This window comes from Asparagus officinalis, chromosome 7, assembly GCF_001876935.1.
Source record: "Asparagus officinalis chromosome 7, Aspof.V1, whole genome shotgun sequence".
NCBI lineage: Eukaryota > Viridiplantae > Streptophyta > Magnoliopsida > Asparagales > Asparagaceae > Asparagus > Asparagus officinalis.
In genome coordinates this window covers 1002032-1014754 of record NC_033800.1, presented here as the reverse complement: position 1 = coordinate 1014754, position 12723 = coordinate 1002032, and the positions used below count along the sequence as shown (strand labels likewise).

Genomic DNA, 12723 nt, shown 5'->3' with positions numbered 1-12723 from the left:
TCTCTCCTCTCTTTGTTCGCTTCCATCGCGTGATATATAGCTTTCGAATTACCTTCTTCGCCGATCGAGCGCGTTTTTATATGGCGTTTTCGCAATCTGAGCTGAGGGACACATGCACGTGTCAAATTCGAGAACCACGTTCTCTGTGCACGCGGCGCCGCGATACGAGCATGATCTGCCATGTGCCTGCGCGCGTGCTTCACCGACTTTTCTTTGATCTTTCGGATAACAAATTTCGAGCCACGGTCCAGAGATTTGACCAGCCTCACCCCCCCCTCGTGCCAAGCTCGGTGAAGTGTCGTATATACGAAACTAGACCGCCCCGGTTGAAAATTGGGCTGTCACTTGTCCTTCAAGGCCTAGTTCATCTACTGGGCTCAATTGTTGTTATCTGCACAAAGGGCTATTTTGTAGGAGCCCAAACTAAGCTTGGGGCCGAATGACCTTCCCACTGATTGTCAGCCGCTACTTGGAATCAGCATATTATTAGAAGAAGGGTAGCGCGCGAAAAACGTACATGTCAACTTCCATTTATTAAGGGCGTAGTACATTGTAATGGTCTCGAGCTAACTACAAATTAAAAACAACCTATTTCGAAAATAATTATCAAATTCAACACAGTTTTAACCAGTTAGCTGAAACTGGATCGAATTTGACGAAAAAAACTTAGAAAACTTCGCGGGACTGAAGTTTAAGCTCATAATTAACTTGCTTATGGGAGCTTAAGCTTCACGGGACTTCAAGTCCCGTGAAGTTTTCTAAGTTTTTTTGTCAAATTCGACCCAGACCGGATCGAATTTAGTAATTATTTTCAAGATATATAAATAATAATATCCACATTCGATTACGGTCACCCTGTTTCATTGCTTCTGCCAACAATTGCTCGCAACTTGCCTTGGAGCGGGCACCTCACACCGTAAAAAAAAAGGTTTACTAATTTCTAGTAGCCGTCTGAAAATACGAAGGGTGCCGGGTGGGTCCCACAGTATAACTGCACTCCGGAGCCACACAATCCGACGAAGGATCAGCCTCACCTCACCTTAGCTCAAACTCTATCGTACAGAATGACGCATGTCAGCTCCTCCACACACTGCTTATCCTGGCTTGCCTTGCTAATTCTCGGTGGTGCTGCCTTCCCTGCTCACAAGGCCACAACTCGCTCTTCCTCGTCACAACTTTGAACTAATCGCGCGCCCCGTACGCGCTTTCCCCTTTCCCCGGCGAAAATATGGAGAGCGGAGTAGCGAGCTACGCTCCCCGCAATCTGTTGCATCGCCCGCGCTCTGCTGCGCCGCCTTATGTTCCTTCATCATCATCGAAATCACTTAGAAATGGGGTAAGTCAAACGTAAAAACCTCCGTATCTAGATCACTCGCATCATGTGTCAAAAAAAAATAAAGCATATTGCTCTAAGCTTGCTAGAACTGCAGTGCCCGAAACCGAGCTCGATCTTTGGCCAGTCATTGAGGGCGGCGAGTCGTCCAAGGACCTTGCCAAGGAGTTCCAGGGCAGCAGGATACTCATCAGGAACCACCAAGTGTGAGATTGGGGATAGCCTGGTAAATCTTATATGTTAATTCGCACTGGATCGAGATATATAGAAATTAATAGACAAGAGTTAATGAGAGAACTAAGAACTTTCGGTTACTAACTAACTGATTTGGTGAGATTGGGCACTGTAGGAGGAGTTCTTGACGAAGGCAACCCCTGACAAGAACCTCATAAGGTTGCTAGTGTGCATGGGGGAAGCCCTGAGAACCATCTCCTTCAAGGTCAGGACAGCATCATGCGGAGGAACAGCGTGTGTCAACTCCTTCGGCGATGAACAGCTTGCAGTGGATATGCTTGCTGACAAGCTCCTTTTCGAGGTTCTATTTCCAGTCCACTGCTGAGTTTGATACTTCGAGATGTATCTTATTCACCCAGTAATATATCGTTCATTGCAAACTAATTTTTGTACTGTAACTTGCAACTTGCTGACTGAACTATTGCTTCGATCATCACTCTTCAGGCATTGCAGTACTCCCACTTCTGCAAGTATGCATGCTCTGAGGAAGTCCCTGAGCTACAAGACATGGGCGGACCAGTGGAAGGTAAATTGACTGATATACTGATAGTTTTTTTTTCTAATTGAAACAGTAAGATAACTAATAATAACAAATAATTAAGGACCTGCAATTTCCTTGCCCTTCACTGCTAATCTTGGAGCTGGCAGGGTATTAAGGTAGTAGCAGTCCTCTTGAAACCAATAGTTTAATTAAATGACGAGTCCCGTCTTTTCCTTACGACTGTATTCTCTAGAATTAAGGAGGGATCACGCTTTTTGGTTTGTTGTTACGTATAAGCAATCGTACCGGCATCTTTTGATACTGTTGCATATTCAAGGATAATTACACCGTTTTTACAATATCCCTTCAGTTCTTTCGGTGTGGTCTCTGTTCTTCTTTCCCTTCGAACATGGGAAATCCAAGATAAAGCTAACTGCAGCATTATCTGTTGCAAATCAAGATTGTTATGAACTAGTCCATCATCAACTTAATAGTTTCTTTGTGCTAGATGTAGAATCTTTAGCCCAGGTCATAGACAATTGAAAGTGAGAATGATTCATTGAATGTGTTATATACTGAAACGTAGGCGGATTCAGTGTGGCCTTTGATCCCCTTGATGGTTCTAGTATCGTCGACACAAATTTCACGGTGGGTACCATTTTTGGAGTTTGGCCTGGTGATAAACTGACTGGTGTGACCGGAAGGGACCAGGTTGCTGCTGCAATGGGAATATATGGACCTCGGACAACTTATGTTCTCGCTCTTAAAGACATTCCAGGAACTCACGAATTCCTTCTACTGGATGAAGGTTCTATTCCAATCTATACTATTAATTAAATATTCAACCATGCGCAATGGTAGTAGAAACCATCATAATCTTGATCGATGCTCTAGGCAAGTGGCAACATGTCAAAGACACAACATCCATTGGTGAAGGAAAGATGTTCTCTCCGGGAAATCTAAGGGCTACTTTCGATAACCCTGACTATGACAAGGTACTGATTGGAGCTTTCTGTTCTTTACAAGTCAAAATTATTTATTACCTTACCACATCAATCTAATGGACGTGTATCTCTTTAGCTGATCAACTACTATGTGAAAGAGAAATACACATTGCGTTACACTGGAGGAATGGTGCCTGATGTCAACCAGGTAAATAGCATTCCTGACAAACCCTGACAGACTCTACCCCTATTTTTCAGCACCTAATATTATTCGTTTCGTTTAATTTTACGTGAGGTGAACATCCATTTCTTTAGTCATCATTAAGTAAAATACAAATTCTTCCTATGAATATTACATTTTTGTGCAAAAAAAAAAATCCTCTTTCTAACCGTTCCTCGTCAAGTAACAAGATTGTCATAAAACAAAGTCCTTAACAACGGCAACTCAATTTGCTCACCTAAGGGCAATATGAATCAGGATAGAAGAATGCAAAGTCTAGTGGCGGAGCCACATATAAGGTTTCTCCTAATTTCTTTGAAATTTGTGTATTTTATCTTGGGGGTTGTACATATTAGTCCCTTAAACCTTATCTTTGATATTTTGAAATTAGTCCCTCAATCATTTAAATTGCTATTATGTTCCTCCAAATTCTTAAGCTTTTTTTTTAAAAAAATTTGTCACTTAAAAACATTGCAATTGCGATTAAGCCCCCCTAATTCTCATGAGTGGCTTCAAATTAATCATGATAATTGGGGGATCTAGTGCCAATTTCAATGATTTGAGGGACCAATTTCAAAATATTAAAGGACTAATATTGAAAAAAGTTTTTTTTTACTATAAAAAAAAAGAAACAATTTATGTATATTGGATCCTTGGTCCCTTCAAGATGAAATTTCAGGTCCGCCCCTGGTAAAGAATTTTAATATCCTACCTGACTGACGATGTCTAAATGGATTTTTGCTCACAGATCATAGTAAAAGAAAAGGGAATATTTACCAACGTAACATCCCCAAGTACTAAAGCTAAACTTAGACTGTTATTTGAAGTGGCTCCCCTGGGATTCCTAATTGAAAAGGCTGGAGGGTACAGCAGCGATGGCAAACAATCGGTACTAGACAAGGTAATAAGTGGCCTTGATGAGAGGACTCAGGTCGCTTACGGGTCCAAGAACGAAATCATCAGATTTGAGGAGACTTTGTATGGATCCTCAAGACTTAAGGCTGGCGCACCTGTTGGTGCTGCCGCCTGAGAAAAACTGAGCCTCTCACCAGCATCAAGCTTTCAATCTGGCATCATAATATAGTGCAAAACATTCGTCTTTGATTTCAAATGTGTTTAATTCTATCTAAAATTTGAACCAACGAGGCGAGAGGTGTCATCTATCTAGTTCTCTCTGTTCGAGTCATTCTCTTCTTTGTTGTGCAATTTCTACTATATGTATCTTCAGATTTCTTTGGCAGTAAGAGCATGGAAGTTTGTTCTTTAGCTACCATGTTCATCATGAAAAAGAAGAAGAAGAAGAAGAAGATGATGATGATGAAGGCGGCATTAAACCTTGTGTAGATGATCTCAGTGAATTGCTTTTCTTATTTTCAAACCGAACCGTACATTGAGACCTGTTATGTTACAATTAAACTTGACTCACCGCAAGGCATCATGAGAGCTATACCATTTGAGGGCAAATTGACTAATTTCAAGTAGATAAGGACATAATAGATATGGTTGGTGAATTGTTTCAAAATGACTCTGATTGCTTGAGTCATGGATAAGGACATAACAGATTGTTGATGTCTCTTGGTGCTGTTTTATCTGAGCAACATGTGAAAACGGCGAAGGAATTGTGAAAAACGTGAAGAATAACTCAAAACAGGCTCCACCACACCCTGGTGTGGTGTCTGCCATGGGTGTGGTAGAGTCTGTCCTGCACCACCCCCTCTGCCACACCCACGGTGCAGGGTGTGGCAGAATCTGTCCTGCACCACTCCTGCACCACACCCTCTGCCACACCCATGGTGCAGGGTGTGGCAGACTCGTTTTTAGAATCCTTATTTGTTGAGGAATCCTCCTTTGTTTGGGATTGTGTTTTATTATAAATAGGACCACGTTTTTTAGGGTTTCTTAAGGAGAGAAAAGAAGAGATTTAGCATTGTTTTGAGCACTTTGAGAGGGAGATATTGTGAGGGAGTTGAGAGCTTTGGTTAGGGTTATATTTGAGTGATTTTGTGAGTTGTAACCCGTTGTATTTCTCCTCCATATAGTGAAATCTCCCCATCCTCTCCCCGTGGACGTAGGCAATTGCCGAACCACGTATATCCTTGTGTTTGGTTTGATTTGTCGTAATTGGCTTGGTTTGTGCAAGTGTTTGGCTTTCTTCTACTCGTGATCACAGGTTCGTTGTGAGTTCGTGCAAGGCTTCCGCAAAGGCGCGCGACAAAAGTAACTCAGGTTTAATTTTCCTTGCCATGAACTAAAGCAGCTTTTTAAAAAAGATAATATCTCGATGTCAATTCAGGTTTCAGGTGACAAACTACACACGTGTTATAGTATTAAATTATGGCCCTCTATCACACCATAACCTTTTTTACACAATCAGACAAAGAATGTCATGTCTTAATTTATTTCCCAGTCACTATCTCGTTATTTTATGTTATATAAGGTAACTACAGTGAGATCTATTAAAGTGCTTGAAGTCCAATATTTTTCCTATCTCTCCCACATGCTGCATTAAATTGTGTTATCCGTAGGTAGAGCCCATTGCCATTGCTCTTCTACAGTTCTCACCACAACTAATTATTGTTAATTAATAGGTAACCATCATTTAATTTCTCTCTGTCCAATTATTGTTAATAGGTAACCATTCATTAATTTCTCTATGTTTAAACATTGTTCCTATTGTTAAAATATAAAAGCATTACTCTCTATTACTCTCAATTCTTATCACAATTTTAAAGTTTTGATATAATTTGCTAGAAATTTTAACATGGTACAAGAGCAACTCATGTACAAATCCAACAGGCTACGAATTGAAAGCAAAATTTTTAAAAATTGACAGCTCACGAGTCTAGGTTTCTACCCATAAAAGGGCATTCAACATGCGGAGCCGTAAAGTGGAGTATTATCACTAAAAGTACTGGAGTATAATTCCATTTATTTTGCCTCTAATTGAATTAAAAGTGACGAAAATAATTGCCCCTAACTCTTCTTTTTTTTGTAGTGCAGGACTAATATGTTCATAGATATTAGCTTTTGTGTTGAGTTTTTGTTTGGAGTGGCACTACAGGCACACTCCCAGCCACACCTTGGGGCACACCTATTCTCTCAGCTACAGTGCACGGGGCCCATTTTAGATTTTTTAAAAAATCTAAAGTGAGCCCCTTCATTGTAGCTGGAAGAGGAGGTGTGTCCCAAGGTGTGGTTAGGGGTGTGTCAATAGTGTTTTCCTTTTGTTTGTTCGGTCATATTTTGCGGTCAATGACGGAGTCAGGACCCCATGAGATAATGATGTTGATAGCTAACTGTGGGAGCAATCTTAAGGATATGTTTCAAGAACAACTAAAACCAGGGCCAAAATTAAGACAATATTTAGGTTCACTTTCAAAAATAAGATAATTTCAGTGGTAGCAAATTTGCCCACACTTCACTATACGTGGCTCCACGTGCCATTGTAATCATGTACTATCTTCTTTGATGGATTGTTCTTACTTTGTTTTTGGATTCAAATCCTCTCTACTACCAACAAAGTAATGGAGAGACTACTACATAATCACAACCATTAATTATTTAATCGGTGATTGTGATTTTTTAGTGCAAATTAGGAATGAGTGCAATATACAGAGGTATATATGGTGACTATTAGATTTTGAATGTACCATAACCGGCTACTAAATAATTAACAGTTGAGATTAAAAGTAGTGGTCTCTCCCCTACATTTTTGTAGCGGAGAGTATCCAAATTCTTTCCTTTTCCCCCTTTTAGGCAAACTTTTATTACGTATTGGGGATGTTACGTTAAAGCAAGAAATTCCTAATCTCTTGCCTGATAGAGATTTAAAATGCATTTTATATTTTATATTGTACAAATTTGGGAGGTAAATGGGAAAAATAAAAGAAACGCCAAATGTGTTTAATTGCTTTACAAAGTGGAGAAGATATTTGATGTGATGTGTTGCGGATGCGCGGGAGCAGCGCATCCACTGCCGGTGCAAGCGTGAGCATGCTGTCTGCATGGTTGATATTTGCAGGTATTTTTTTTACCCCTCTGAAGTTTATATTGGTTTCTAAAATATTGATGAAATTTATTATTAGTAACTAAATATATATATGTAAAAATTAGGGTACATATGAGAAATTTAGCATATAAAGTACCAACAGGATCGAGCTAAAGATTTTACAAGCTTTCTATTGTTATAAAGAATAATCAAACACATAATTATCAAGCTATTTATTGATTAACAACCACCTCTGATGACAACATAAAGAGAAAAATCAAACATACAATTATCAAGCTATTATTTATTGATCAACACCCACCTCTAGATAATTATCAAGCTATTGTTGTAAAGAATAACCAAACACATAATTGTCAAGCTATTTATTTATTAACAACCACCTCTGATGACAACATTGACAAGGGCACAATATAAGGGGTCCAACCCTAACTCCTATTTCAGACATTAACTGATGCCGCCTGCAGAACCTACAAGCTCTCAAATTTTCATGCCAAACGCTAGAAAATCCATGGTACTTCACCTGAAAATTAAAAGCTGCATTTGTTCGCTAGCTAGTCTGCTGTGACTGTGCGCATGCAGTTGAATATAGAAGCCGTCCATCATTTCTTCGCTCTTCATTAATCCTGAAATTAATACTCCACACCTAACTAGTCACCTCACCTGTACTTCAGTACAGAAACTTAATATATGATTCAGCTCCTTCATCAATCATAGCCGGTTTTTTTAATTTCACGGATGATCATGTTTCGTCTCGAGTAAACAAAAGGAATGAATCCCAGATACATCACAAGTATTAGATTTGGGTTGGATATGAAAATATTATTGTCCAGCAAATTCTGTTTACTGGATAGTTGATGCATTAAGGAGAGAAAAATACTCATATCGTTACACTAAGTTTCAAACATGCCTCTTTGTTTTGCATTGGTTCTTGACGCTATATAGTTTCTCGTAGGCCTTGTCGTCGAGCGACTCCAAATTGATCGAGCTGGTTTAGAGGAAAAAAAACAGTTTTAACTCTTCTTAACCCTAGTTTGACTTTGATAAATAGCTGGACCAAGACTTAAAATTAATCTTGTCAGGACAATTTTTTGTCGTAAACCAGTTCAAAATCGACACCTCCACCTGTCCAGAATGCACGGTTAAAAATAATAATTTTGGAGAGAGTTGTCAAACTGACCCTCTCACCTATTAACAGGCAGCTGTGATTGAAAAAGCAGACTTCTCTGCGTCCATTGTCAACAGCGCAAAAAAAAGAACAAAAAAAGGAAAAAAGAAAAGAAAATTTTCTCTCTTTTACAATTCATGCCTTTGTGCTGGTATAAGTAGCTCACACTCTTCAACACATACTACACTCCTTTAAGGCTCTCATCCTGATCAATCTTAATTTCAACACAAGAAGAGAATGAGCAGCCTACGTGAGGACCAACGACACAAGAAAAACGAAGCAAGGTATGAAGAAGAAAGCAGAAAGGTTCAAAAAGTCCCATTCTTGAAGCTCTTCAGCTTTGCTGACTCATGGGATTATCTCCTCATGGCCATTGGCTCGCTGGGAGCTTGTGTCCATGGCGCATCTGTCCCTGTCTTCTTCATTTTCTTTGGCAGGCTCATCAACATCATGGGGATTGCTTATCTCTTCCCAACCACAGTCACAGATAGAGTTGCTAAGGTGATATAATATTGTTCAGAAAATTACATTTACAGTTGCAGTTGTTTGTTTCGTCGCAGCTATATATATCGATCTTTAATTAAGGCTAACTAGCACTTACATACTCTAAATAGTTCCCCCAAGTTTGCACTTATAAACCCTCAGTTGTGTTTAGCAGCATTTATATACCCTAAAATTTCTAAATTTTGCACTTTGATTTGTGCTATGCGAGCATGAGAATTTTCCTCCGAAAGTTTCCACGTGATGCGCACAAGCTTTAGAACGTCTTAGATCTTAATGTTTGCTGACTTTACTAGCTATTAGACCCATGCATCATATTTCTATTTAAATTTTTTTGACTTTTTAAAGAGTTAGAAATAAGGGTTTTTTATTTCTAGGCCCAAATGATTATCCATCTTTACCTATAAACCCATTTACTATTTTATGTATCCATAAACCCAAAGATCTTTGGGTATTTATCTTTAAACCCAACTTACAAAATACAATACTTGTAAGTGTGGGCCCCCCAAAATTTTTGAATTAATTCCAACTCTACCCTTTACAGTTCAGGTGGGTAGTTATGCATTGGTTATGTTGATTCGTATTATGCCGGGGATTTGGATAAGCGCCGGTCTACTACGGGGTATGTGTTCACTTTGACCCGTGCGCCGGTGTGTTGGAGATGCACCTTACAGTCTACGGTGGCTTTGTCTACGACGGAGGCAGAGTATATGGCAGTTACGGAGGCTGTGAAGGAGGCTATTTGGCTTCGAGGACTTTTGGAAGAACTTGGTATATCGCAGCGATCCGTCACTATTCATTGCGATAGCATGAGTGCTATATATTTGGCGAAGAATCAGGTTTTTCATGCGAGGACGAAGCACATTGACGTTCGTTATCACTTCGTTCGGGATGTTCTTGAAGATGGCGATGTGGAAATTGTGAAAGTCCACACGAAGGATAATCCGGCAGATATGCTCACTAAGGTGGTTCCGAGCAACAAGTTTGATCATTGTCGAAACTTGTTGCACATTCGTAATTGTTGAGGCCGTTGGCGGCCATTTGGATGAACTACGGGCGGCTTGATCCCTTGGGAGAGGGGGTACGTAGGCAACCGCATTGGTGCAGCCGAGTTTAGAGAGACGACACATTGGTGCTCATGTTGGTGTCGGCTCAGTGTTGGGAACACTTCGCCGAGGTGGAGAATTGTGAAAACGGCGAAGGAATTGTGAAAAACGTGAAGAATAACTCAAAACAGGCTCCACCACACCCTGGTGTGGTGTCTGCCATGGGTGTGGTAGAGTCTGTCCTGCACCACACCCTCTGCCACACCCACGGTGCAGGGTGTGGCAGAATCTGTCCTGCACCACTCCTGCACCACACCCTCTGCCACACCCATGGTGCAGGGTGTGGCAGACTCGTTTTTAGAATCCTTATTTGTTGAGGAATCCTCCTTTGTTTGGGATTGTGTTTTATTATAAATAGGACCACGTTTTTTTAGGGTTTCTTAAGGAGAGAAAAGAAGAGATTTAGCATTGTTTTGAGCACTTTGAGAGGGAGATATTGTGAGGGAGTTGAGAGCTTTGGTTAGGGTTATATTTGAGTGATTTTGTGAGTTGTAACCCGTTGTATTTCTCCTCCATATAGTGAAATCTTCCCATCCTCTCCCCGTGGACGTAGGCAATTGCCGAACCACGTATATCCTTGTGTTTGGTTTGATTTGTCGTAATTGGCTTGGTTTGTGCAAGTGTTTGGCTTTCTTCTACTCGTGATCACAGGTTCGTTGTGAGTTCGTGCAAGGCTTCCGCAAAGGCGCGCGACACAACATACATATACCATCTTCATGCTGGTTCAATTTTTCAGAAAATGCAAGCAACCGATAACATATTTTACATTTTAAATCCTAATTTATGTATGAACTTAAACTGTTGACATTTAGTCAATGGCAACGATATAGCAAAACAATGTCAATATTGATTCTCAGAAATAGAAAAGAGAAAAGGATTCTTACTATTAATATATGTAGAAATTTGTGCTTCTTGGACAACATACTACATGGATAGGCATCATTCAAGTAAATTTCCGATGGGTTTCGATTGATAAGTTTTCGAGATTCTTGCAACACAATGTCCCTGCAATTTTAAAGGAATGTAAGCAAAACAATATACTGTAACAGACCAAAAGAATACCTATATATAACAGCAAAGCAATTTAATTCCCATGTACAACATCTTCCTTTAACAAAGTAGAATGAAAATATTTTCCTAGACAGAAGATATTTTACAACCTCTTTGATGTTTATGACATGTTTTTACAAAGAGGCTGATGAAGTTCATGCATACTGACAGTAAAGTACGAATTGTCTACATTAGAAATGTCAGCTCTTATCCCACAAGCATAGCCGAATTTGTAAAGACCACAAATCTTACATTCAAGACGTTACCAATATATATATATATATATATATATATATATATATATCACTTTTACATGCGACGATAGAGAAGAAAAGACAAGACTGAGGAGAAAACAAAATATATACCTTCCACCAGGGTCTGCTATTTCATCTGAGATACGATCAGAGCCTGTGAATTTTGAGTCAAGAATCAAAAAAAGAAGGATGAAATTAACATGCTTCATAGTTCAATCAGGAGTTAATCTTTGTGCATCAGAATAGTCACAGGATGGAGTAGTGAAACCCTGCTTACGTGCTGGATTAGACACCGTGATCAATGGCATACCTCTTATTATTGCAACATGATGTGCTGAATTTTGCCGTTGTTTCATTCTGTTTGGCATGAATGATCCCTCTTGAGTTGTGGAACTGCATAATACACAAGCAGTGGTAGCACAAAATTGTTGCCGCAAAAAAGATGATTGAATGACTTCACTGCTGAAAACTTAACAGGTGATGGGGGCCAATTTGTAATATGTGTGGGGTTGTTTAAGACTCCTTCCTTGAGAGTATTGCTTCGGTACATGATGACAACCTGAGAGACCAAAACCGAATCTGATGTTTAGATTGATGCAAAGGTATCAATCCCTTGGAAAATATAATAAACAGCATCCAACAAATATATATAAGACAGTAATTGTCTCAGAGAAATGTCACCTGTTATGGAACACAAAGTAAGGTGGGGGGAAAAACTCAAAAAAGATGCGAGAAATAAACTGGGAACTGACATCCCTCAGAGGAAATTTGACCAATCCAGATGGTGGATGGTTTGGCCCCGAGTGTGTAGCGACTGCGATTGTTCCCCGTTGGTGCATGCAGCTTGACCAAGATACTAAATTAGCGACCAAGAAGAGGAAAGAAAGTTTCTTGAAATAAAGAAACCAAAAATGTGCGAGATATCAGATATAATGCTGCCGGGCGATTCGTAAAAGATTCACTGGGGAGAAGAAGAGAGAAGGCGGGACGGCAAAATGATCATATACATTACTACTACGTCAGTTTTCGACGACAGAGTAGATAGTAGGTTTTGCAACACAAGTTTTGAAAAGCAGAATATTTTAAGTTCTCTGCACCCTCCCACAAAATAGGAAGGATATACGCAAGGATGCTTATTATAGGTCTATGAAACAAAGAGGGAGACGACAACGCAAGGTTATAACAAAACATAACCCCCCCCTTAAAAAGTCACCATAGTAGCTTCCGCTGAGAAAGAAATCAAGAATGCTTGAAATATTTCGTCAAGTATGTGACGCATGCGGGTATATGCAAGCGCCCAAGGTTGTGCGTTTCACTTTAAGAAGTCACAGGGAACCGCCGTGTCACGCTATCTGGGATCTAGTTGTTTTCAAATCCATGCAACCAAAAAGAACCGAGGAATTCTCAGAAGAAGAAGGCGTTCTAC

General features: G+C 39.8%; 2 protein-coding genes across 2 annotated transcripts; one reads left to right on the top strand and one right to left on the bottom strand.

The window, feature by feature from the left end:
* On the top strand, positions 1034-4530 carry LOC109848061 (sedoheptulose-1,7-bisphosphatase, chloroplastic-like). The gene is made up of 8 exons (XM_020417371.1): positions 1034-1336; positions 1431-1559; positions 1683-1868; positions 2012-2093; positions 2635-2856; positions 2943-3043; positions 3129-3200; positions 3961-4530. Exons 1-8 carry the CDS (start codon positions 1229-1231, stop codon positions 4240-4242), a joined length of 1182 nt encoding a protein of 393 aa, XP_020272960.1. The 5' UTR covers positions 1034-1228; the 3' UTR covers positions 4243-4530.
* Positions 2108-12686, bottom strand: LOC109848062. The gene is made up of 5 exons (XM_020417372.1): positions 11979-12686; positions 11608-11856; positions 11409-11451; positions 10878-10998; positions 2108-2493 (listed from the first exon to the last, which is right to left on the bottom strand). Exons 2-5 carry the CDS (start codon positions 11663-11665, stop codon positions 2335-2337), a joined length of 381 nt encoding a protein of 126 aa, XP_020272961.1. The 5' UTR covers positions 11666-11856; positions 11979-12686; the 3' UTR covers positions 2108-2334.

What these genes read in the sequence shown, in the direction of transcription:
- LOC109848062 (XM_020417372.1), bottom strand. Translation starts at nt 11,665, where the DNA reads ATGCCAAACAGAATGAAACAACGGCAAAATTCAGCACATCATGTTGCA. An exon ending in TCATGTTGCAATAATAAGAG is followed by an intron (nt 11,452 to 11,607) that starts GTATGCCATTGA and finishes CAAAATTCACAG; the next exon opens with GCTCTGATCGTATCTCAGAT. An exon ending in AATTTCTACATATATTAATA is followed by an intron (nt 2,494 to 10,877) that starts GTAAGAATCCTT and finishes GATTTGCAACAG; the next exon opens with ATAATGCTGCAGTTAGCTTT.
- LOC109848061 (XM_020417371.1), top strand. Translation starts at nt 1,229, where the DNA reads ATGGAGAGCGGAGTAGCGAGCTACGCTCCCCGCAATCTGTTGCATCGC. An exon ending in CTGACAAGCTCCTTTTCGAG is followed by an intron (nt 1,869 to 2,011) that starts GTTCTATTTCCA and finishes ATCACTCTTCAG; the next exon opens with GCATTGCAGTACTCCCACTT. An exon ending in ATAACCCTGACTATGACAAG is followed by an intron (nt 3,044 to 3,128) that starts GTACTGATTGGA and finishes GTATCTCTTTAG; the next exon opens with CTGATCAACTACTATGTGAA.